General features: G+C 39.3%; 1 protein-coding gene across 4 annotated transcripts in view; it reads right to left on the bottom strand.

The window, feature by feature from the left end:
• Nucleotides 1-247: 247 nt before the first annotated feature.
• Nucleotides 248-23,544, bottom strand: part of PIANP (PILR alpha associated neural protein) — a 42,935-nt gene continuing 19,638 nt past the window's right edge. For all 4 annotated transcript variants that reach the window (XM_087926254.1, XM_026713320.2, XM_087926256.1 and 1 more), the window contains exons 2-6: nucleotides 16,043-16,110; nucleotides 14,564-15,135; nucleotides 14,199-14,280; nucleotides 8,406-8,633; nucleotides 248-5,544 (exon numbers count right to left, since the gene is read on the bottom strand). In XM_087926254.1, the coding sequence (XP_087782380.1) occupies nucleotides 5,523-5,544; nucleotides 8,406-8,633; nucleotides 14,199-14,280; nucleotides 14,564-15,135; nucleotides 16,043-16,059 (921 nt within the window). In that variant the 5' untranslated portion in view covers nucleotides 16,060-16,110 and the 3' untranslated portion in view covers nucleotides 248-5,522. The remainder of the gene's footprint in view (nucleotides 5,545-8,405; nucleotides 8,634-14,198; nucleotides 14,281-14,563; nucleotides 15,136-16,042; nucleotides 16,111-23,544) is intronic.

Below are 23,544 nucleotides of genomic sequence, written 5' to 3'. Positions count from 1 at the left end.
CTGGCAAAGCTTTCCTGAAGGCAAAGGGGTCTGGATGGATCTGGAGCTCTGTTATTAGCTGCAGAGGCCTTCGGGAAATCCTTGCTGGCCTTGCTGGCTGCAGAAGAAATAGGCCAGCAAGGCAGGTGTCAAGTGTACCAGGCCTGGCTGCAACTGTCCGAAGGTAAATAGTAGGGCAACTCCACCCCCAAGCTTAATTTTTACCTTGCAGTGGGCGGGGTCTTAATTAGGGCTTCTTTTTTTGGGGGGGGGGGTAGGGCTTATACTGGACACGTGTAAAATTCAAGCTAGGACTTACTTTCAGGATAGGTTGTATTTTCGGGGAAACACGGTAGATAAGAGATGGGTTATGGGAAGAAGAACTCATGTGTTCTACTTTTATAAGTTACTAAACTGTTTATACTTATTGGGATAAATTAAATTATTTAAAAACACAATTATTGGCATGAAAACAAATAAAGACAGGAAAAATATTACAGCATCATAACTTTTTCTTGGAAATGTAAACCCAGGTGGTTTTTGTTTCATGGGTTGTTTGGGTCCCAGTTGGTATTTGCCTGATGCTATCATTACTACAGCTCTCATATCTGCAATATGGCCAACGAGAGAATTAGCACCCGACAAAGAAATCCGATTACATGAGGCAGGGATAGAAAGTACATTCATTGTGCAGTATAACCAGCCCCATTGGGAGGCTCTGTGCAGTTATGCACTTACAATTAACAGCATTTAATCTATTATCACTGATGCAGAGGCCAACAAAAATAAATAATGACATAGAAGGCTCTAAGGGTTCCAATGCGGCAAAGTTAAAGACGCTTTTTATGGAGCTGTACATACCGTCATGAAGGCAGAACTGCCTACAATATGAATGCATATGGGAAAGTCATTCTCTCATGACCAGATCTATTAGACCTCAGTCATGACCCATCATAGTAATCATTGCTGGTTTCTTTTCTCTCCTATTAGGCAGGAAAATCTCTTTACCTGTCCATTCCAAGGACAAACTATAGAAGGAAAATCCTCCTTCTATTCCTCTGGGTCAAGGCAAGGCCAAGAGGAACCATAATGAAGAGGAGATGACACCACCCAACCAAGGGCTTCCACCACCCATTTCCCCTGGAAAACCTTGGAACAGAAGATCCAGGGTGTGTGCATACTTTGCCATGTGCCAAAATGACAAATGGATCCAAACAGGAATAAATGAATGCTGGCTGCTGCCCACAACATGGTTTGTCCTCAAACTCACCCACTTCAATTTTCAGTTTTGCCTTAGCCTGCCTGTTTCCTTTGGTGGCATCTCTGCTTTGCCAACCCAACCGTTTCCAGTGTTACCTCCTCCTCTTCCTGCTTGGAGAAATTATTTTAGAACAACTTAGCTGGAATCTTTGCAGCTGCTCACTCTCTTTTCCCCATATGAATAACCCATTGAATGCTAACATGGATTGTGTTTAGCCTCTTAAAAGTAACACTTGAGCTATTTTAAGCTACGAGCTGCTTGGAAGCTGGGGATAAAATTATTCTATCTCAGGTGACTGGAGAATCAATGGAATTCCAATTATTACCCAAGAAAGTACAACAAAGAGCGAAAAAGGAATTTTGGAAAGAAAAATATATCATTGTAAAACACGTTGGATTTTGAACCAGTTATGTTCAAACAGCTATACCAACTGTAGTACTGGTAAAAATGAGTCAAAAAGCCCTTAGAAACAGATACAGTATATAGTTATATATATATATTGGCCAGGCTTTTTAAAGCTGGCTTCGAGTCAAGCAGGCATTACTAACAGGACAGGAACAGCTCAGATAGTAAGCACAGAAATGCCCTTAATTACAATGAGGCATGTAGAAGATTCCCCAGGGACTGAATCCCGGGCTAAAGATTTTTGCATTTTCCATTTCATTTGCTAAAACATCTTTAGTCAGGCTTGCTGACATCACTCTGTTTTAACAGCATGAGGATTAATATTTTTAAAGGTTAAAGAACACAATTTTGTTGAGGAAGAACCCTCATCTTCTGCAAGCACATATCAAGGAAGGAGAATAACAGACATAGAAAAGGTAAACATCTAAGTAGTTAAGCACCCAACCAGTTTTTCATCTTCTCTCCCAAGGTTTATATCAGCACCATTTTTTCTTTACTTCCAGTGATGGACAATCTTAACAATATTTCTGCCTGCCTTTTTCTTGCTTTACTTCACATGCTGCAACACCACCCATTCCAATGTCTCTAAAATTTTGATGGTGGTGGAGGGATTACATCTTATGCGTTGTCAAAATAAAAGCAGCTTTGTGTACACACATTAAAATATGACAGTTATAAACAAGCTGAAAAGAGCTCAGTTGATTTATTTTGGCGTATCAAATTTATGCAAACAGAGTACTGTTATGGTGGGGGTTAGGGTTATTTTTTGGTTAATAAGCATGCCTGGGTGGTCTGTAGTTTCCACTAAGAATCTTGGTAGTCAAGTTCTAACTCTGTACTATTGATACAATTAATAAAATATAGAGTTTTATAGTTCCTTAAATAACTAGGTGACAATCCCTTTGCCCCAAAGAAGCAGAAGGGATCACTAAACTTCATATTACTGCATAAAAATAAACTATAAAGTTATTTCACTTGAATAAGAAATGTATGCTGGCAATTAATTCTTAATTTAAAAATAGATGTAACTCCATACTGAAATAAATGGCACTTGAAAATAATTTTCTGTGCATCATATATCCTTAAGCAGATGAAAGAATGCAAACATTTTGTTATTAAGTATACTACAAAGAAAGGAGAGGGATCAAACACAAATAACAATGGCAAGTTTCCTTCATTTCTTCCTTAATTAAAATAAAATGACAATGGCCCACCGTCCCATCCCTCATTTTCATTACTACAGGGTCCCTATACTCCTTTGATTATTTGGTGATTCTGAGAATGGAATTCTAAATGCAACAATGCAGTTTAGTTCTGAGTGAGTGTTCATAGGATAGAAATGACTTGAGATATGACATGTTACTTATGCATTTTTCTCCAGAACTGAAGACGATTGGTTAAATCCCAAATACCTGGCTAGATCTCCATTCAGGCTGGCTTCAAATCTCAGATTCCACTCAGATAAGTGTGGGCCACTCTTCTCTTTCTCACCTCACAGAAGAGTTGTGAGGCTAACATTGACAGGGTGGCACCTACTCATTCAATAAGTTTCCTTGGGAAAGAGCAAGATATAAACATTAACAAATGTTTATACAGAGTATCTCATAACTATGCAATCTAGTATCTGGGAAGATGGGTATAAAGGAATCTGCCCCTTGTGGATTTATCACAGAAAAACGGCTTTATGTTGGAAGCTCAGATATAATTACCGGAGGAACCTTTGATAAAGAATTGTGCTTGTCAGAAACTGAAGTAATAAAAAGAACATATAAGTGCTTCCTTGGGGCTTTGGAACAGATGCCCGTATTTAAAAAAAAACAGATTTTGGTTTTGTCCCGCTTATACAACACAGTTCTGTAGATACTGTACAAAAACTATAAACATATACCTTTAATACTTGTTCTGAGCTAGAGAATCCACTGCAGAAAATATGAAACACCCAGGGATAATGACGTTGGCATTGCAAGGAAGTAGCTTTTTATCCTAAGAAGAGTCAGACTGCTCAGGTAGCTGGTCTGTGCTTTAAAACAAAAACAGACCCCAGAAGGCTTAATGATGAGCCTAAGGTTGAAATGTTTAGCAATGCAGTGGCTACATGTGGTTTATAATCTTTGGCTTGCCCATCTTCAAATCTCTACCTGAAATTCTATCTCTACTACTTCCCTACTTGGAAGGGCACAATACACATTATATATATATATATACCACCTAGCATGATCAGCAGTGATAGCTCCATTTTGGAATCTCTTCCTAGAGAAATGCATTTGGCACTGACTTTACAATGCTTTTGGAGGCCACATTTGTTGCAAACCATAGTTTCATTGGGGGTATCAGGACAGGCAAGTCTCATCCAATAATTGTAGCGGGGAACTCAGAACTAGAATGAAATGCTACAGAAGGGCAAATGAAGGGGGACATGAAGGAAATGTACCTTCTTGGCACCATAGCTATAGCAAGTAATGTGCTTAAAAATTCAAGAACAGACAGATGGTATGGGTTGCTTACATACTACAGTGCATCAGTAGTGCAAAGGAATTACCTTTCTGCAGTTAGCAGTAAATTTAATTAATCAGAGATTTTACATATACAAAAGGAACAACACTTGCTGCTATCAAGAAAATCTTATGTTTATGCACAAAAAGGTTCTGTTTAGTGGAAGTTCCTAGCAATATAAACAAACAATTTCCTCTTTTAATTCCTCAATAGCTAGTTTTCTGACACTGAGGGAAGGGACGTAATTTCACCATATTTTTAAGACAAAAAAAAAGCAACTAACAAACCCCTCCAATGCATTTTTGTTCTGCTGTCAAAACAAAGGCTTCATTGGGTTGAAGAGAAGCTATTCAGAGGGCCATTAATAGCTTTTCACTTATCTCCCATTCATTCTCATTATGAAGCAATCAAGCATACCGCACCTGCAGCCAGGAAATATTTGATGGGAGGCACAAGACCCTATCAAAGCTTCAGTTATGGTTAGCCTGTCATCACCAGACAGCATAGTCTTGCAATTGTGTCATTGAAATAGCCATTGGCTTGTTTGTTTAATCGGTGTTCTCCGATTATCTCTGGGCAGAGGTTTTTGTTCTGTATCGGTAAAGTATAAACAAGCAGTGGTTTTCAGTGCCCTGTAAGTGGCAGATTTGGATTAACCAGTCCTAGGTTCAGTATGATGCTTGAACACAATTTAAAACAAATGAACAAGGGATGGCAATTCTAGATCAAAGGTTAATCTGAAAACCACTATAGGAAATTGAGTGTGTTTGTTACTGACTCTTTGTATCTAGTTCCCCTTTGTTGTACTTTCGCTTCCTATATAGTATGTTGATTCCCATAACCCAGTAAGATCTGCATCATCCCCACCCCCACCCCCCACTGATACTAAGAACTGCCCTTTTGGAAGGCCCATCAGATCACACGAAGGGGAAGAGAACAAAACTTGGGAAGGAAGGGAAGACACACAGCATCCTGCCTCTTGGTATCAAGCATGCTTACTAATAAATATCTGTATGCAACTGTTTGTGTCAAGATACAGGAGAGAGATGTAAAAATTATTATGATACTAGTAGCTTTCATCTACTTGTTCCTCCCCCAGGCTTTGCTGGCATGACACTGCCCTAATCCCCGTGCACCATGGCGCTTTTGAAAGCCCAGCCTGGCAGGTTGCAACTGAGCTCATTCTTGTTTCTGTCAGGTCCGCAGTGATGATGGAAGGACGTGACACAAAGGGATCCACAATAACTCTTCTGTTGCAGCAGAAGTGGCATTGCAGGAGGATGGGACTAAATAAAGGGCTGCCGCTTCTGTGGGACTCCCTCGGAGATTCAGCATTTGAGCTCATTACAAGGACATCAAGCCTTATTCCTTCTAGCACATTCAGTCACAAGTTCACCAGTGGGATCCTGGAAGATCAGGAGACAGAAGAGGAAATGGAATGGGAGAAAATTAGAGACATAAATAAAAAAGTATTCCCAATTCTTAGATGGTAAGAATAGAGTGGCTTTATCCGCTCTTTTGCAACGCTAACATAGCTTGGGTGAGATTATTTCTAAAACCTTCTTAGTTCTCTATAAAAATGGGTAGCATGTAAGTCATTACACTATGCCAAAATGATAAATTTTGGGAAAGTTGAGAGTATTTCATCAACTATTACATTTAAATAAATGTACATTAGCCAACATTCTGTTCATGCTTTCTCATTGCTGCATCCTATTGTCTCCCATTTGTTGGAGGAAGCCCCTATAGATAGGGATCTTCAGAAAGAGGAAGGATATAAAACTATCCGTGGGTCAAGGAGAGAAACTCCTCCTGCCCCCCATGGAGAATGGGCATGGTCCTGTCTACTCATGTTATTCCTATCTATTCCCAAAGAACCCAGCACACCATACAGGGCATCAGGATGGAGAGGTCTTCCCACTGATGACAATAGCGAGGAATGGAATATCCTGATTGGAGGAATGACTTCTGGGATACCAAGGGTGGAAAAAATCAAATCAAAACAGTTAACATGGAAATGGGTGGTCAGAAGAAATCCTTTTATGAAAAATGTTCTCTCATAATATGGATGTCTGCCTTTAACTCATGATTCTACAGGTACTCCTTGACTTAGGACCACAATTGATCCCAACATTTCCTTTGCAAATCAAGTTAAGTGAATTTTCCCCATTTTACAACCTTTCTTGCCAGAAAAAGAGAAGAGAATTTGGCTTCCCCATTTTGCCTTTGCTTGTCAGAAGATCGCGCCCTGGGATGCTGCAATGGTACATGCCATTTGTCAAGTGTCTGAACTTTGGTCACATGGCCATGGAGATGCTGCATGGTTGTGTGAAAAACAGTCATAACTCACTTTTTTTCAATGCCTTTGTAACTTCAAATGGTCACTAATCAAATGGTTGTAACTCAAGGTCTACCTGTATTAATATTTGATTCTCGCTGATTAACTGTAATTTTTTATAGATATTCAGTTGCTGTTATATATTTATTATATAGAACCAAGATCCCCTCAGAAGTTGTCAAATGTATTACAGTATTAATAGTATTCATCTTCAGTCACTTTTAGCCCAATATATATTAGAGGTCTAAGTAATTTTGTTACCACCTATTTGCATGGTGCCAGTAATCTATGATTTAGCTTACCCAACCCATGATACAGAAACCAATGCATTCTGTTTATATACTATTATACAGGAGTGGAAGTGGGTGGGTTGCATCGGAAATGCAGTCAAGTAATGTAACTCTTGCGAACTCTGTGGCCTTGCCTGGCATATTGGGCTCTGCTTGCGATACCGGTAGGAATAATGAAAAGTAGTGAGATTTCTCTTCTATTATTTGTAAAGGTCATAGTTGCTTTTAGGGATTTTTTTTTTGGTTACTTCTTCTAGTGAAGACCATTTTTAAAAGCAGTAACATAAGACTACTCCTTTTCCTATATCATCAATGGAACCTGCAACTTTCAGCTTCCTTTATCGTTGCCAAGTTGCCTGAGGCTACTGGGAACTAGAGTTCATCAGTATCCAGGGACATGGCCTGTCCCAAGCCTATCGCAGTGAGTCATTATTTCAGGACCATTTGAAAAGTGAGAGGAAAGAGAAGAAGAGGTCCACCATGCAGCACATAGGTAGGCTCAGTGACAGTGGCAGTGAGGGCACTGTTGGAAGATCTAAAAGGCTAAGTTAGGATAGAATCCTCATGAAGAAAATCTATATGGCTGCCAAGAGTCAGCAGCAACATCATCAATTGCTTTTCAATTATTTTCCTTGAGGTTTCTGAAGTCTTTGTATCCCTATTTTTGTTTTATACCTACAGAACTGAAAGTTATACAAATACAAAAATAGAAAGTCAACCTTCCCTCCGCCCAGTACCATTAATTCTTGAAGGGGTATTTGCTAACATTTTATAACTAAAATGGAACCGGAACACAGTGACAAAGCATAGTACGTACAGATTAAACAACTGAAGCTCTCAGTCTAAAACTTGTCCTCTCTGGGGCATAGTTTTTCAACCTTAGGGTTCTGTGAGACACTAGAGGAGGAAAAAAATCACTCAAGCACAGCCAATTATCCACCAGTAGACTTTTGATCAAAGTTTCTAGCATTTCTTTTTCTAACTAACAACCTCCACCACCTAAAAGAGTTTGAAAAATCCAGCTGAAGGGATATTACTGCTAGTCTTTTTTTTATCACTTTCTGAGCACAAATACTGCTACCACAGAGATGTTTGTGTAAAATTTAAAAAACGTTTAATATCATGGAATGGAGGAAGAATTTTTACTACTGATCACTTTCATACCACTTGAAAAAAGCCATAGCATAGTTGAATGTGTACTGAAAAGGAGAACTGCATATCTTCCAAGGAACAAACGCTTGGGGTGGGGGAAGAATGGGGGGAGGAGAACAAGAATAGATCAGAATGTATTTTGAAAAGAATGAATGAAATTATCATATTCCCCATCGTAATCTTTACAATTGCGTTATAAAATTGGCAAACAAAATGTACGAAGTCACTCTCTTTTCCATTGGTTTCTTCCAAACATCATGTCAGAGAAAGCCTAGAGTATAAACATCAAGGGGAAACAAAACCTGCACCAAAATGTAGAATCTGTTTTGACATGTGGCTCAAATAAAGGTTTGTTTGGCCTGCACACAAAATCAGCTGCTTATATACTTCTGAGTTTGTTTGGCTTTTTTGCTCTGATTTTCACTTGTTTTCCCTCCTCTTCTTCCGCCAAAAGCACCATCCAATTATGGTCCACGCTGTTACTTACCTGTTGAGCTGGAAGGCACTGGACTTCCCTAGACCCTCCAGCTTCTCCAAGCCTTCCAGGACTTGTCCACTTTCCACCATCTCTGGCATAGGAACCTGTGAATCGCTGTAGGGCCCCAGGATGCTGACCGTGGCAGGTGACAGGTCGGTTAAAGGCTGCTGGCTCTCCTGCTGCTGCAATTCACTTTGCTGACTAGAATGGTGACGTCGCTTTTGATTCCGGTCCCAGCTAAGGGAGGTGGAGAAGAGGGTGACCATCAACAACAGCATCCACAGATAACTTCCAGGGGGTTGTTCATTGCTTAATTTTAGAAAGGCATTCCATTATCTTCCTTTTCTTTTGCAAGGACATTATATTTTCCAGCCTTCAAACTATAATTTTGATTGCTGGGAAAATAAAAAGCTCACTTGTTTCGCTGACATGGAATTTGTCCTCTTTTTGAACACGTCAATACTCAATATCTCAAAGTATTACAGTACAGGGTACCAGGGGTGGGATTCAAATTTTTTAACAACAGGTTCTGTGGGCATGGCTAGGTGGGTGTGGCCATGTAACTGGGTGGGCGTGGGTTCTTTCTTTTTTTTGCAGCTCCTCCCCCCAGTTTTTGGGTCTTGTGGGCCTCAGGGAAGCCTCCTGGGGGGCATTTTTGCTCCCAGGAAGCTTTCCTGGGGCCCAGGAAGGCAAAAAACGGAGCTTGGAGGGGGCGCAAAGCAGTAAGACAGCGAGGGGGATCCCAGCACAGCTGATCATTGGGAGGGGGAAAAAAGAAATACCTTAAGGAGTGACTGGGCGGCGGAGAACACAGTCAGCGATGTTGGGCATGCACGTGAAGTTGGGCATGCATGATAAGGACTGACTGGGCAGGGAGAGGCGGGGCCAGCCAGTGGCATGATTTGCCAGTTCTCTGAACTGCGCAGAATCCTAACAACTGGTTCCATAGAACCAGTCCGAACCAGTAGAATCCCACCCCTGCTGGGTACTGTTTGTGGAAGTTTAATAGGCATCTATTGAACCGTCCCTATGAAATCCACACCACGGTGTGTGGACCAAGCTCAACTGGAAATGGCTATACAGGTAGTCCTCTACTTACAGCCGTTTGTTTCGTGACTGTTCAAAGTTACAATGGCACTGAAAAAAAATGACTTATGACTGTTTTTCACACTTACGACAGTTGCAGGATCCCCATGGTCACGTGATCAAAATTTAGACTCTGGCAATTGACTCATATTTATGAATTTTGTAGTATCCCAGGGTCATGAGATCATCTTTTGTGACCTTCTGACAAGCAAAATCAATGGGGATATTTCCTCAACAACCCCATTACTAACTTAACTGCAGTGATTCACTTAATAACTTGCAAGAAAAGTCATAAAATGGAACAAAAATCATTTAGAGTCTGCAATTTCAGATGTTCATAAGTCGAAGACTACCTCCATTCTAGGTTCCTTTTACCCATGACTAGAATTTGGTATATAGCAATTAAAGGAATTTGTCTGGTTCTTTAAATCTATCGTTTAAAAATAGTTTTCACTAAAGCTCAGGCATTTGAGAGAGCTTTATCTGAGTTTTATTTTTTAAGTCTTGTTTTTGTTAATCTTGTTAGTTTTATTTATATATTTGATTGCTTTTATTGTACAGCGCTTTTCGTATTTGGAGCAGGAAAGCAAATAATGAATTTCACCAACAGCAGCAATTTACAAGCATAGCAATTTAGAACATGGAAACATGTTCTAAGTGGTTCCTGCTTTTCTTTTAGGTATGATGGACAAACCAATTGAAAAACAGTTTGCGACGCTATTTCTCTATATGTTGACCGCTGCGAGGATTGTATATGTTCAATATTGGAAAGAAAAGGCTAGGCCAACTTTTGAAGAGTGGATCTTCAAATTGACCGAATTAGCTGAGATAGCAAAATTAACTGCCTTGATTAGAGACAATAGATTAGGCAACTTTGTAAGATACTGGAAAGAGTTTGTGGATTTTCTACATGTTAAATACAATAACAGCTGGTTAACAGAGGGATTTGAAGATTAGTTTTATGTTTGGGGTAACCTGTTGACTGGTTATTTTTTTAATTTATAGATTGTATTGGTCAATTTGATTGCTAGATAACTAGATTTCCACATCAGGGAGATTTGTGTACCTAATATATCATTTTTTCTTTTTCTGGGTTTTTTTTTGTACAAAAGATCCATTTTTTTGCTTATTGTGTTGTCAATCTGTTTTTTTCCTGTTTTTCTGTTTTGTATTTTATCTTCGTTAATTAAAGAAGAATATATACTTTAGAATTCATAGCTTAAAGTACTTGGGTGCACTTACCATAAAGAAAGGAAATAGTGGTTCCCAAATTCATTTGGGAGGCTGAGATTTTTTTTGTTTTAACTGTACAAGAAAAGTATATGAGTATTTCTAAAACTCTCTCAGGCTACTTCCTTAATGATAACAGTAACAGTAATATAGTTGAGATTGCTCCTTTCTCTGTAGAAAGTACATTATTATTTCATGGACCTTTTAATTATTTATTCTTCTCTCATCTGGAAATTTTGTGGTTCACCACTTTACACCACTATCCTCCAACTCCAGTCTCTCTTATTTCATAAGGATAGTTATCTTGTATATTTCCTGCTATCAGAGAAGGATTAAAATAAGCATAGCCAAGTGTCTTTAGTATGTAAAAATCCCTACAGAGAGCTTTTCTTTGTCTACCTCAATTTTAGATTGCTACCTTTGTTTAAGCCTCACAAAATCTATGATGTAATTTAAACTGAAGGCAATTTCCTGACCAGCTTCAGGGCTGAATGGGGAATTGAACCTGGGTTTCCTCTTTCCTCTTAGTCTAATACTTAAACCACTATACTAACCTTGGCAAATATCATATCTTGCAGACATGCATGGATCTACCTACCTATGAAACAGATTAGGAGGGCATCTTAGAGATTGCCGCCATTGAAAAAAATATGATATGGAATGGATCCCTAAAACAACCTAGTTACTCTCTTGTCAGGAATCCCAGAAAACATTACTTTTATCCAAGCCTACAAATCATTGTATTCTGTCAGCAAGAATGTATGCCCAGAATGACTAAACATCAAATCTTTATGCTATAATTGTAAAATATGTTTTCACACATTTTGTAATAACTAACTGCTTCATATTGTATCACTGTCATGGAAAAATGGCAACTTCTACTCGACACATGCTGCAACATCCGAGTGATCCACAGCCACTGAATAAACCTTTCCATCCATATACACACATCCTTTATTTTCATTTCTATGTGTCAGGCAAAAGCTGTCAATATCTCAGCAGCATTTTCTTGAAACTTTCAATCCTCGAGGCTACCGTATTGCCTGAAGGAACGCCTTGATTGGTATCATGTGACACAGATGATTGTTAACACCGTTGTCAAAGCTTCCAGATCATGTTTGCTTCTACGCATTGCCTAATGTAGCTAAGGCTGCCAATTTTCATTCTGATTTCAAGAGTACTGGGCCTAGAATTATACTAGAAATGCAGGTGGTAGATTTTAACAGGAGCTGAGCTAGCAACAAAAGGTTTTTGTTGCTTCCCTGGGAACTGCTGCTGACTGATACTGGCATTGTGTTGATACTTGCATTCTGGTGCAGGATAAGGAAGAAGGCAAGGAACTGATACAAAAGAATTACCCTGTTAGCTAGCCAGCCTGCACGCCCACCCATCTGCCTACTTGAGATTTATGAGCTTGGACAAAGCCAGTCACTAAGGAGGAAGATCACCCATGTAACCATAATCCTCAGTCCTGGGGCTGAGCTCCACAACTTTATATGCTTGTTCTGATTACAAGGTATGGACATTCTGATTCCTGTGGTCCCACAAATGTGGGTGAGCAGCCCAAACATTCTGCAAAATAACAGTCCTGCTCATTTCCCTTCAACTCCAATTGGTTCACAAAGCTCTATATGGTTTAAATACTCTTCTAGTAATGGATGAATAAAGTATTGTGTAGGTGATAGCAAATTCTCCTTTCGTCCTTGTCTCCTAAGGGGGTGGATGAAAGAAGAATTGATTTTGTTTCTTATACATACTAGATCAGATGTGGGCAGTCCATGATTTACAGCACACATACAGCCTTAATAGCATATTTTTTGGAACCCCCAGATCTACAGACAATTGCAGACTGAAAATCAGCAGAGAACTGAAGCAGGTTTTCCACAATTTTTCTGGAGGGAACTGAAATGTTGGTTAAGACTTAGAATATAAAGTCAATCAAACTGCAAAAATAATATGCCACACATACTCAAGAAAGAAAGAAAAGAAAAATCCTGGTGCTGCCTATTTAGAAATGTTTTGTTTCTCTTGGGACCCAAAATGAAAAATATAGCTTCCAGCAGTGAAACATTTTGTGTTATACCACATAAACATTGCCTGCCTCTGTTCTACAAAGGGAAGATAACAGGTTTGAAGCAAAACTTTTAAAGCTACCTCTTCAAATAGTTCTTTGGCTTTTGAAACAAGGAAAAATAAAACATGAAATCATTGTACACAAAAAGAAAAAAAAACCTCTCCACAGTGGGGCTTGAATTATGGCAACTGAATAAAAGACTCCATCAACCCCTTACATAGTGACTGCCTTGGGAATTCTTTGATGGCATCTGATACGAGTACAGACCAAATATTTAAAGAAAAGTATACATTCAACTGCCACATCAATCCAATTTACAATTGTATGGATGGTTTCTTCATTCAAGAGAAACCCACTTCTGTAGTCTTGTGTGTCTTCTGAGCTGCTTACTTTTAATGTTATAAATACAGAACAAAAAACTACATTTTTTGTTATTATGTTTGCATATAATATTAAACCATATAGATAGCTTTGACATCCCACTAAGCCAAAACCAGAAAAACCTCAACATTATGAAAACTAGCTATAGCTTTTGAAAAGTAAACAAAAGCTACATGAAACTGAATTAAATATTTGGTTCATTTAGCTTATATTCTTTATGTAGACTGGCAGGGACTCTCCAGAGTTTTAACCATGTGTTCATGCACGTACCAAATCACATTTTGCCCTCTGAATCTGGATCACTGCTCAGCCTTATTATGAACACCCTAAGCTGAACATTGTAGGACACAGGAGGTTATTTTCATTATGTCAAATGAGATTGAAATCCATCCTTAACTAAGGAAAGAAGCTAATCATTCGCTACAAAACAGCATATAATAATAAAGTCATTTTATCATTTATTATATATGGTACTTCTAATAATCTACGGAGCAAAAATATTTCGAATGGGGTTTTATTCTATACTTTGAAACCATACTGCGTATAGACCCGATCTAAATATTCAGCAGAATCAGCTTATTTGTACAAAACTGAAATGAGAAAATGGAAAGCATCCATTGCTTTAAAATTGCTGAGTTTGACCTTTAAATCTTCTCCATCCTGAACGCCACTCACCGTAATAAAGGGTGAGGCATTAGAGTAACTACTAACAATTCCTTTAGTTTGACAGGGCAGTGACCTGCCATTTGCAGCCTTAGGCATATTATGGGCTTCATAATATACAAAATGCTTCCTGCTGGACAGCACTAACTTTAATCATACAGCCTGGCTGCTTATGAGATAATTAGGACAACAAAATACACTTCTAAAGGCAAATGAATGGATAATTGAAAAAATGACCTCCAAGGCATTGGAATTCATTATAGGTAATTATAGCCCATTCCCAGGACCATTGTCACATCTCACAATACTACTTTTGATTTCAGCAAAGGCCTGGAACAACTCTTTACACCTGTGTAGACTCTACTTACCAAAACTTGAGTATTATTCCCATAGCAACAAGGATGATAATGACAGAAATTGTAATGGTGACATAAAGTTGAGGGTCCACACCTGGAACAGACAAAGGTTGCAGAGTCAGAAAATAAAAGAAGTGGGACTAATTTTATGAGGAGAAGCACTAAATTTTAAGCTCCTTTTAGGAAGGCCAACTATTTCCTAGATTGATTTATGTACGTCTGTAAACAGGGAGGCAGAAACCTAGCAGCCACAGAAGGCAGTTCTTGCAATGACAAAAATAGCCCCTGCCTAATTTTGGCTTGTTACTCAAGCTGTTAGTTACACAGAATCATTAAAGCAGTTTCTATAGGAGTAAGGGAAAGCAACTGATGGTTACCTTCTCCACGAGGTCCAAAGAGGAAGGGTGGTAGAGTGGCTGGGGTCTGACGCAGGTTGAGCCCTTCATTGTGTAACAGTGAGTGGGAATTGGGTTGTGCTGTTGCCATTCCATTGGATGAAACAAAGGCGTAATCCAGAAGTGGGAAGCCTGGGTTGGCAGAGCTGGCATCCCCTCCCTCATCAACTGAGACTGTGGGACCCCAAACAATGGCCCAGGGGTACTGAGATGAGGAGGGACCATCCTCAAAGCCGGATGGGGTAGCAGGCCGGATCCCTTGGGCTTGACGCCTCAGCCGTATGGCATGGCGTTGGCCAGCCCCTTTGGAAACCATAGAGCGCAGCCGCAGTGAGGTAGAGTGAAATCCTGTTTTCTCCGTGGGCAGATTCTTATCCCAGATACAGAAAGATCTGGATGCTGTGGGGCTCCGGTGGCTACACAGTGGCCGAGCTGCCAGAAGACCACGGGTCCGAAGAGACCAGACGCTGTGCAATGGAACTGCTGAGGCTAGGAGGAAGAGGAGCCAGAAGTGCAGCAAGTGGAAGCAGGAGACCAGGGGAAACCTCCTATGGCTGTTGAGAAGAAAGAGAGATGTCCCTTATTCATTGGGCCACTCCTCTTTCTGTGCTGCAAGATGGCTGTGTTTCAGCTAGTGGTTTTGTTCAGCTTCTGATTGCTTCATGAGATAACTAGAAGGGGCCGCATGTTAACAACTACAAAAGCAGAGAATGTCTCTGTTTGAGTTTATTGCCTCAGACATGCATATGCCTTAGGCTCACCATGAAGGTGGAGCAGCAGCATATTTCTCAACCAGAATTAAGTATCATTTTACCTTCTTCAATTAAAGCCATGCCTGGAAGGAGTTGCACAGTTAACAGTGGAGAGATTTTGCTACCTCCCGGCTCCGATTCAATTATCCTTTCATCTCTTTATAGAGATCCTTCTTTCAGTCTTCCTTAGAATTTCATGTCATTCAGTGGTTACTGCCCTCCTCCCCCACCCCGCAAAGAAGTCTAGTGGCTGCATTCAGTTACCTGTGATTGCTGAATATGATTTAAGAAGCATGGCTAGGTGTTCTTCCCTTCTTAATGGACCACCACTTTGGTGAAAAAAATCCTTAGATCCTGGATTACCAATACTAAACCAGAATCTCCTCCTCTCTAAGTGCAATGGGAAATCTGTGCTTAATACATTGCAGGGTGAAAGAGGAAAGGGAGGAGCCTTACTTTGTGAAACTGCAACCTATTCAAGCACTGGTTCCTAAGCCTCTTAATTCTTAGTGGAGCCGCTCCTTCACCCATTCCTAATGCCAACAGAATAGCCTTTTTATAGCACCTGAAGTTACTGGTGCTATGTGTTTAATCCAACCTCTTTCTGATCCTACAGCTGTTAGATTAGCCTTTTCAAAAGGAGTCCCATAGATGCCATGGTCCAGCTCGCATTGCTATCCTACATTCTAAAATAATACCACGGACTTACCGGAAACTAGTTTCCATAGCTAGAGGCAACAGTTTTTCCACAGTTGTAAACGAGTCTCATATTCTTCACTAAAACCAGGAATAAAAAAAAGAAAAAAAAGGGATGAACGTTAGATGTTATCTACACCAACACTTCCAAATCTTTAGGCAGTTTCATGGGTCTTTCCTCCTTTGTATCTGACTGCAGCACTAATATGTAACGGTATAACGAAATTGGAAAGGGCCTTGGAGGTCTTCTAGTCCAACCCCTTGCCCAAGCAGGAGACCATTCCAGACAAGGGCCTTCTCATCTCTTCTTAAAAACCTCCAGTGGTGGAGCACCCACAATTTCTGAAGGCTGATTAATTGTTCTCACTCTAAGGAAACTTCTCCTTAGAGGTTTCTAGCAGGTTAGGTCTCCCTTTGATAAGCTTCCATCCATTGCTTCTTGTCTTCCCCCCAGGTGCTTTGGAGAATAGCTTGCCCACCCTCCTTTCTGTGGCAGCCCCTCAAATATTGGAACATTACTTGCAGGTCACCCCTAGTCCTTCTCTTCATTTGACCAGGCATAGGCAGATATTATTCATGAAGTCCGTTAGACTAGACATGCCCTGGCAACCTCTTTTTTTTCTCCATTATGTCTTCATGATGTTGATTTTTTTTTGACCCAAGAGTAAAATAGGGGCTACCTTAAGTGTGGTAGTATCAGTGTTAAAGCAGAGTTTTCCCCTTGACACAAAAATCAGTTGCCCGGTGAATATAATTCAGTATACTCCTAGTACAGTCAGGTGATCCTTGCTCTCATTGGCCACTGTGGCCTGATGTGGGCCCCTCCCTCCTGCTTTAATTCCAGAGAGGTGGTTCTTTCAAGCCAGGTCCTCCTCATATATCAGCCAGCCTCCAAGGTAATACCTCCTTTGAAGACTTAACAGGTGACCGGTAGGAGGGATACGCATGGTGAACTTTGGGAGGAGAAGAGAGAGAAATAAATGGCCTTAACTCTGCTGGTTTGTAGCATAACTTTCTTGGTGTCTGTCAGATATTGCTTTTGAACATTGATTTAATGTACACTCCTGGAATAAGAATGACCTCATTTCTGAAAGGAGTTTGATCATTACCTGATGTTAATGTCCTACTGGAAAAGTACTAACTTGCGTCTTCTAAAAGAATTTTAATCTCATTTTTAGAAGGAGTGCTAAGCCAATGAGATCAGCTGATAGTTGGGTACCCTTTGAACACACCCATGCAAAATACTGGAGCAGCAAAACTAGAGTGAGGGCTGAGGGATGGCTAAACATGCCATCTTAGCCATCTGTCAACATTTGTCTCCTGCTCAACTCCCAGCCCATTTCCTTGAGGTAAATTTTATGCAGTAAATTTTAAGCCAAGTACTTGTGGGGGAATCCTCCAATATTTCCCTATAGTGTCCCTTGTATGGCATAAATAAAACAATCCCCATTTCTCACATCCTGGCTGGGACAGCATAGGTTTGCCAGGTGAGGTAGCAAATATTAAGTCAGTTTAGCTGTCTGCAAGGTCAGTAGTGAGAATCCAAATTTGGCAGTGAGAAGGAACCTCATTATTACCGAGTGATTCTAAACTTCCTACATTTTCCACTTATTCTTTCAACTGTTACGAAGATATCAGGTGCTTTAAAAGTACACAGGCTATATCTTGATACATAGAGCAAACTTGACCCAAGATTCCCATTTTGCGCATATATTTGCACTCATAAAAATGAAAAAAATGAGTATGTGAAAACCTCACTATCATTAATGTCACCACTGCTGCCTCTGAAATTGATAAGAAGAAATTTATTGTCATGGATTTTTTAGCACTTAAAAACTTAACAGTTCCTCCATGTATTTATAGTATGAAATGTGTAATCCACTTCATATAAAGAACCATTTTAATTGTGCATGCAGACAAGAAAAGGAATAAGAATAAATTTAGAATGATAAACACAGGAGATTGTGAAAGGGAATGAATCAGCAAGAAAAGATTCCAAACCTGTTTAAGAATTTAGAGAAAAAAATGTGCCCATAAAATATTTAGTATTTACTTTCTGGTTGGCTAAAATGCTTTTCAACATTCCTTTTTTGCCTTTTTCCTAGTTCTCTCTTCTTCTTCCACTTTCCTGCTACACATAAAATACAAGTGGATTATATGTTCCAACTTGTAGTTTGAACTATTGTTCATGTAGACTAACATGATATTAGACAATATTCTCAAATTCCAGAATTCCATAACTGATTGGTTTTTTTACAGCCTGTGCCTTCTGGATAATCTCGGATATAGTTTATCTGTCCATAGAAAATACTGGATATTACAAGCTTGTAGTTCTTTTCAAAGACTAAGATACTTTTCCAAAGCCTCTTCCCTCTAGGCTGCCTTACCCCACCTGTTGCTGCTCTTCAGTGTGCCTAATTTCAGCGCCTACAATCTCTAGTCAGCATTGCTGAGAACTATGCTGCCTGGGGATTATGGGAGTTGGAAGCTAACAGATTTGGAGGGCAACAGATTGAAGAAGCTGGCTTTATGCACTAGGCCATTGTATGGCTGATACATAATTTACACACTGAACTTAGATGGAAAATCACTATAGGTAGTTCTCAACTTATGACCACATTTGAGCCCAAAATTTCTGTTGCTGAGTAAGACAGTTGTTAAGTGAGTTTTGCTCCATTTTACAACATTTCTTGCCACAGTTGTTAAATGAATCATTGCAGTTGTTAAGTTAGTAACCCGGTTAATAAGTGAATCTGGTTCCCTGTTGACTTTGTTTGTCAAAGTGATCACATGACCATGGGACACTGCAATCATCGTAAATATGAGTCGGTTGCCAAGCATATGAATTTTGATTATGTGACCATGGGGATGTTGCAATGGTCATAAGTGTGACAAATAGCAATAGCACTTAGACTTATATACCGCTTTATAGTGCTTTATATAATGCTCATTTTACCCACCTTGGAAGGATGGAAGGCTGAGTCAACCTTGAGCCTGGTGGGATTTGAACTGCCAAATTGTAGGCAGCTGACTGCAGCAGAAGTAGCTTGCAGTACTGCACTCTAACCACTGCACCACAGAGGCTCCTTATATGGTCATAAGTCACTTGTTTCAGTGCCATTGTATCTTTGAATGGTCATTAAATGAACTGTTGCAAGTCAAAAACTTTTTGTATATTGTTAGCATTTTCCTGATTTGAGCACTGAAGCTGAAATGCTCAGCTGGGGCAACACAGACAATTTGAGGTCTCCACTATTTTAAAAAAACTATCCTAGGATACACAGTGGTAGCTAGATGCAAAATAGTATCTTATATGTGAGGCCAACTGTTAAAATGAAGGAGCTGCTAGACACTAATGCAGTCCAAGCATATGTAATCCAAAAATCAATTCACACACAAATCTATTCCTGATTCTTGTTGTCCCATTTATTTTTCTGTATGTGTGTATAGATACACTGTATATGCTTCCTAATTGGCTGGATGCAGCAATGGCTTATTGGATTGCTATGTACTTTAGAGATCCTAATTTGTGTACAATATAATGGGCACACATTGAGATAAACTAGCTTTGGATGCTTCTGTGCCATATGGTCCAAATTTGACAAAATTGTTCTTATTATCAACAGGGGATGCTGCATGTAACGCGACTGAAGCTCTATTGTAACCCAGTCTATTCATCTTGCTAAAAAAAACAACTATTTGAAACCTCTGATTGATCAAAACCATTTATGGGAGGTGAAAGTCAATTCTAAGTAGCCCCTATGGTGATAACTATGGCACATGGTAGTTTCTGACTTACATAAAATAAGAATATACGGCAAACAATATTAATTTACTAATGAAAGAAAAAAAAGGATACACTTGGTGTTTGAAAAATGCAGAGAAGGATATAATACAATTGTTCTAAGTGCATATGAAAGTATGAAGTCATAGTTTGGTTATAATTGCAAGTTACAGTTCAGTGACTATGATAATAGAAGAAGCTGGAATAGTTTTGAGGGGAAATTGTACAATATTCTAAATGGATGGAATTCAGGGGAATAATACTTACTGTTACATGATATGAACAACAGATGGGAATGAGGTGAGACAATAGAGGAAAAATAATTGGGTCTTTTTGAGAATGAATGAGAATAGTGTTTGTTTGGCATCTGCTTAGAAAAATGTTCCAAATACATGATTTAAGCAAAAGATTATTCATGCTAAAAGTTTGGTTGATTTGATTGTCTATGCTGAAAATCTGAGAACAAGTGAAGATACAATAGTAGTAAAACTTCTGAATGTGGAACAGACTTATTTTGGTAATATCATGAGTTGATCTAGGGAAAAATGGATGTGAAGGAAAAATAAGGAAGTGAAAGAAATTAGAGTGCAAGTAGAATGAGAAAGAATAAGTTTTTTGTAATATTATAAGAAAACATTAATCACTCAACAGAATAAATGAATGCATGGAATACAAAGAAAGGATATGGAAATTGCTAGAAACAGACCAAAGAGAATCATGTTACGAAGTGCCACAGACAAATGTGACATTTCACAAGGAAATTTAAAGGCTTCCTGAAAAGATGAAATGAAAGAGGCTGTGGATGGGAAAAATGCATACAACAGAATCATCATAGCAAAAACAATAAATGTAGAGTGTATTATTATGTGTACAAATATAAAGGTAGTTGCAAAGAATGTAATCAAAGTTCATTAGGAACAGTTCAGATTAAAAGTGGCAAAGAAAATGAAGAATGCTTTTAATGGAAAGAAAAGGGGTTTTGGGGGGGGGGGGAATTGAGTAAAGATGGCGAAACAAGGAGCCTCCAGCAAAGTGAACCCAATTAAAGGGAGGGAGGGAGGAAGGAAAGAAGGAAGGGAGAGAGAAGGAAAGAAAGGAAAGAGGGAGGAAAGGAGGAAGAAGGAGGGAGAAAAAAAGGAACAGGAAGTAAAGAAGAGGGAGGGTAGAAGGGAAGAAAGTAGAAAGGAAGGAACAAGGCAGAAAAGATGGAAAATTTCTGATAGTCCCTGCCAGTTCCCACAAGATACCTCAATAGGGAGGTTAACAGGAACTTGAAAGCCATATTAGCTTCCACTGATTTTTTTTCTGCTGATTTTTTTTCTGCCTGCCTACCCTTTTTTTTTTTGGCCAGGAAACAGCTCTGAAATCATTCAGCAGCAGAGGTGGGTATTCAGCAGGTTCTGACCAGTTCTGGAGAAACAGTAGCAGAAATTTTGAGTAGTTAGGAGAACTGGAAAATACCACCTCTAACTGGCCCTGCCCCCATCTCTAGTTTATTGTAAATAATGAATGTGTCTTAAAATGAGTGAATGTAACAGTATACGTCTGCCTATTTTGTTATATGCAAGTGATAGCTGGGTATGTCAGGAGAAAATATAAGTTGCATGTAATGAGAATGGATTATTTTTAAAAAGTGTAATAAAGCAAGGAGAGATAGGGTCAAGAGTGAACAAGTGACGAATGAATGATTTGAATACAAAAAATTGAGTAAAAACTATGCTGAAAAATTTGACTCTATTGAGAATATCAAATCACAAAATTAATGTAAGGAGCAAGAGTGAATTACTTGATAGAAAGGGAAGAAACTGAGAAAAACAGTGATGTTTAAAGGACAAAAGGCAATCTATGAATTGGTGCATCAACATGGCGGAAGCAGGGATGTTTTGCATGGCTTGGAAAGGAGTCAGTAGTGTGGGGAAATGTGTTGTGCAAACTACATTTAATTTCTTTTATCTCCTGCTTCTATTTTTTTCTGCTTACTCTCGCTCCTTTTTTATGCTTCCCATAACATTGCTTGACTTGAAAGGGAATAGCATAATGCACATGCTATTTCGGATATTTGAGAATCAGAATCCTCTGCAGAATAGCGCAGAAATCTATCAGAGGGTCCCACTCTACTATCGTCTGCCCACCTCCATATGCAAAGAAGGAATATTAATTCTCCTTTCTCTTCCCTTCATTTATTTTTCCCAAGTGTAGATATTCAGCATCCTTTTTATGCAGTTACTTTCCATTGATTTAATGCAGATTGTTTTCCCCAATATTTGGTAAAAGCTTCAAAGACGAAGCTTCCTGCAACTCTACTTCCTTGTGATGGCATGTTCTGATTTAATCTACCGATTATTCACTTCTTAATTCTGTTTTGCTTTTTGCTTTTCTTAATAGGCAAGAATCACTTTCAGATTTCTAATATATTGTGGACAGGCTTTTATTTTTAGTGCTGTATTAACTCGAATATCAGTGCAATGTCTTGCATCTCATAATGTTGTGCAAAGGTGTGTGTGTGTGTGTGTGTGTGTGAGAGAGAGAGAGAGAGAGAGAGAGAGAGAGAGAAGGAGGGAGGGAGGGACGGGGAGAGAGGTCATCCAGAGGCTGAGAGAACTCCATTGTTGCTTTGGAAAAAGAGGTGCGCTTTATGCTTGAGAAGAGGCAAACTGACTTGAGGAAAGGATTAACCTAAGATGTTATAAATCGCATGGGTGCCAATCCCTTCTGCTTCTCCTGATCTCCCAGGACCCTAACTACATCTATAGGGTTACTTATAGTCTATGCTGCATGCAAAGCAGAAGGGAAAGCAATGTAGACAATGGGAAGACACATGGCAAAAATGACTTTGGGGAGCACTGCTGCTAGGAAGGGGTCTTGCTGTCTTTCTGTTTAAAATGGGGTGGGCTGAAATAAGAACTGTGGTTGAATTGTGTAATCTTGCTCATGCACACGTGTAATGCTGCCATATGTTTCTTTAGGCTCATAGACATCATTGGTTTCTATTTCTCATGCACTATCATCCCGAATGAAATTTTTATTGTGGGCCATTCAGTGCCCCCTAGCTGATTAGTAGAGTTAACACCTTGAGAGGAGGCAGTAGATTCACAGTGCTTCCTTATCGTTCCTTCTCCTGCAGTGAAATGCAATGATTGCTGGTTGGAATAACAATTAGAGACTTGGAATAAGTCGTATATCAAAGCTGCTATGTTGCATTTCAAGGAATGCATCTGTAATCTTTTCACGCCATGAAAGATACTGAAGTTCACTTTTGTGGTTATCTTGTTTCTTTTATCAGTGGCAAACCAATTCTTTCTGTAGAATGCTTTCCATCTTCTGGGACTGTGCTCACCTTCTCATGCTCTCTTTTGATCAACATTTCATATAATATCTATTTCACCTTGTGGTTTTTGCTGTTCTCTCACTGAGTGCAAAAGACAAGAGACTCCCTGGAATCTCTTTCAGACTAAAAAAAGCTTGTTCGGACCTTTCCAGTTTGTTGATTTTCTTAGGGAGTTGTTTTGCCATGACAAAAAGATGCATGAGTGCATACTACCTATCTGAGCAGTGTAGCAGGAGAAAACGCTTTCTCTCTGCAGAAATTAAAATAAAAAAAGGTACTCATAAAAAAGGAAAAATAAAATTTCCATGGCAGAGCTTAGAGAGAGAAGGAAAAATGCACCACTCCTTCCCAGAAATGCCAATGACACTCTGTTATAACACTGGCATTCACAATGCTGCATTCA

Source organism: Pseudonaja textilis, chromosome 2 (genome assembly GCF_049901715.1).
Source record: "Pseudonaja textilis isolate UNSWEBS1 chromosome 2, rPseTex1.2, whole genome shotgun sequence".
Lineage (NCBI taxonomy): Eukaryota > Metazoa > Chordata > Lepidosauria > Squamata > Elapidae > Pseudonaja > Pseudonaja textilis.
This window is presented reverse-complemented; position numbering and strand designations above follow the sequence as displayed.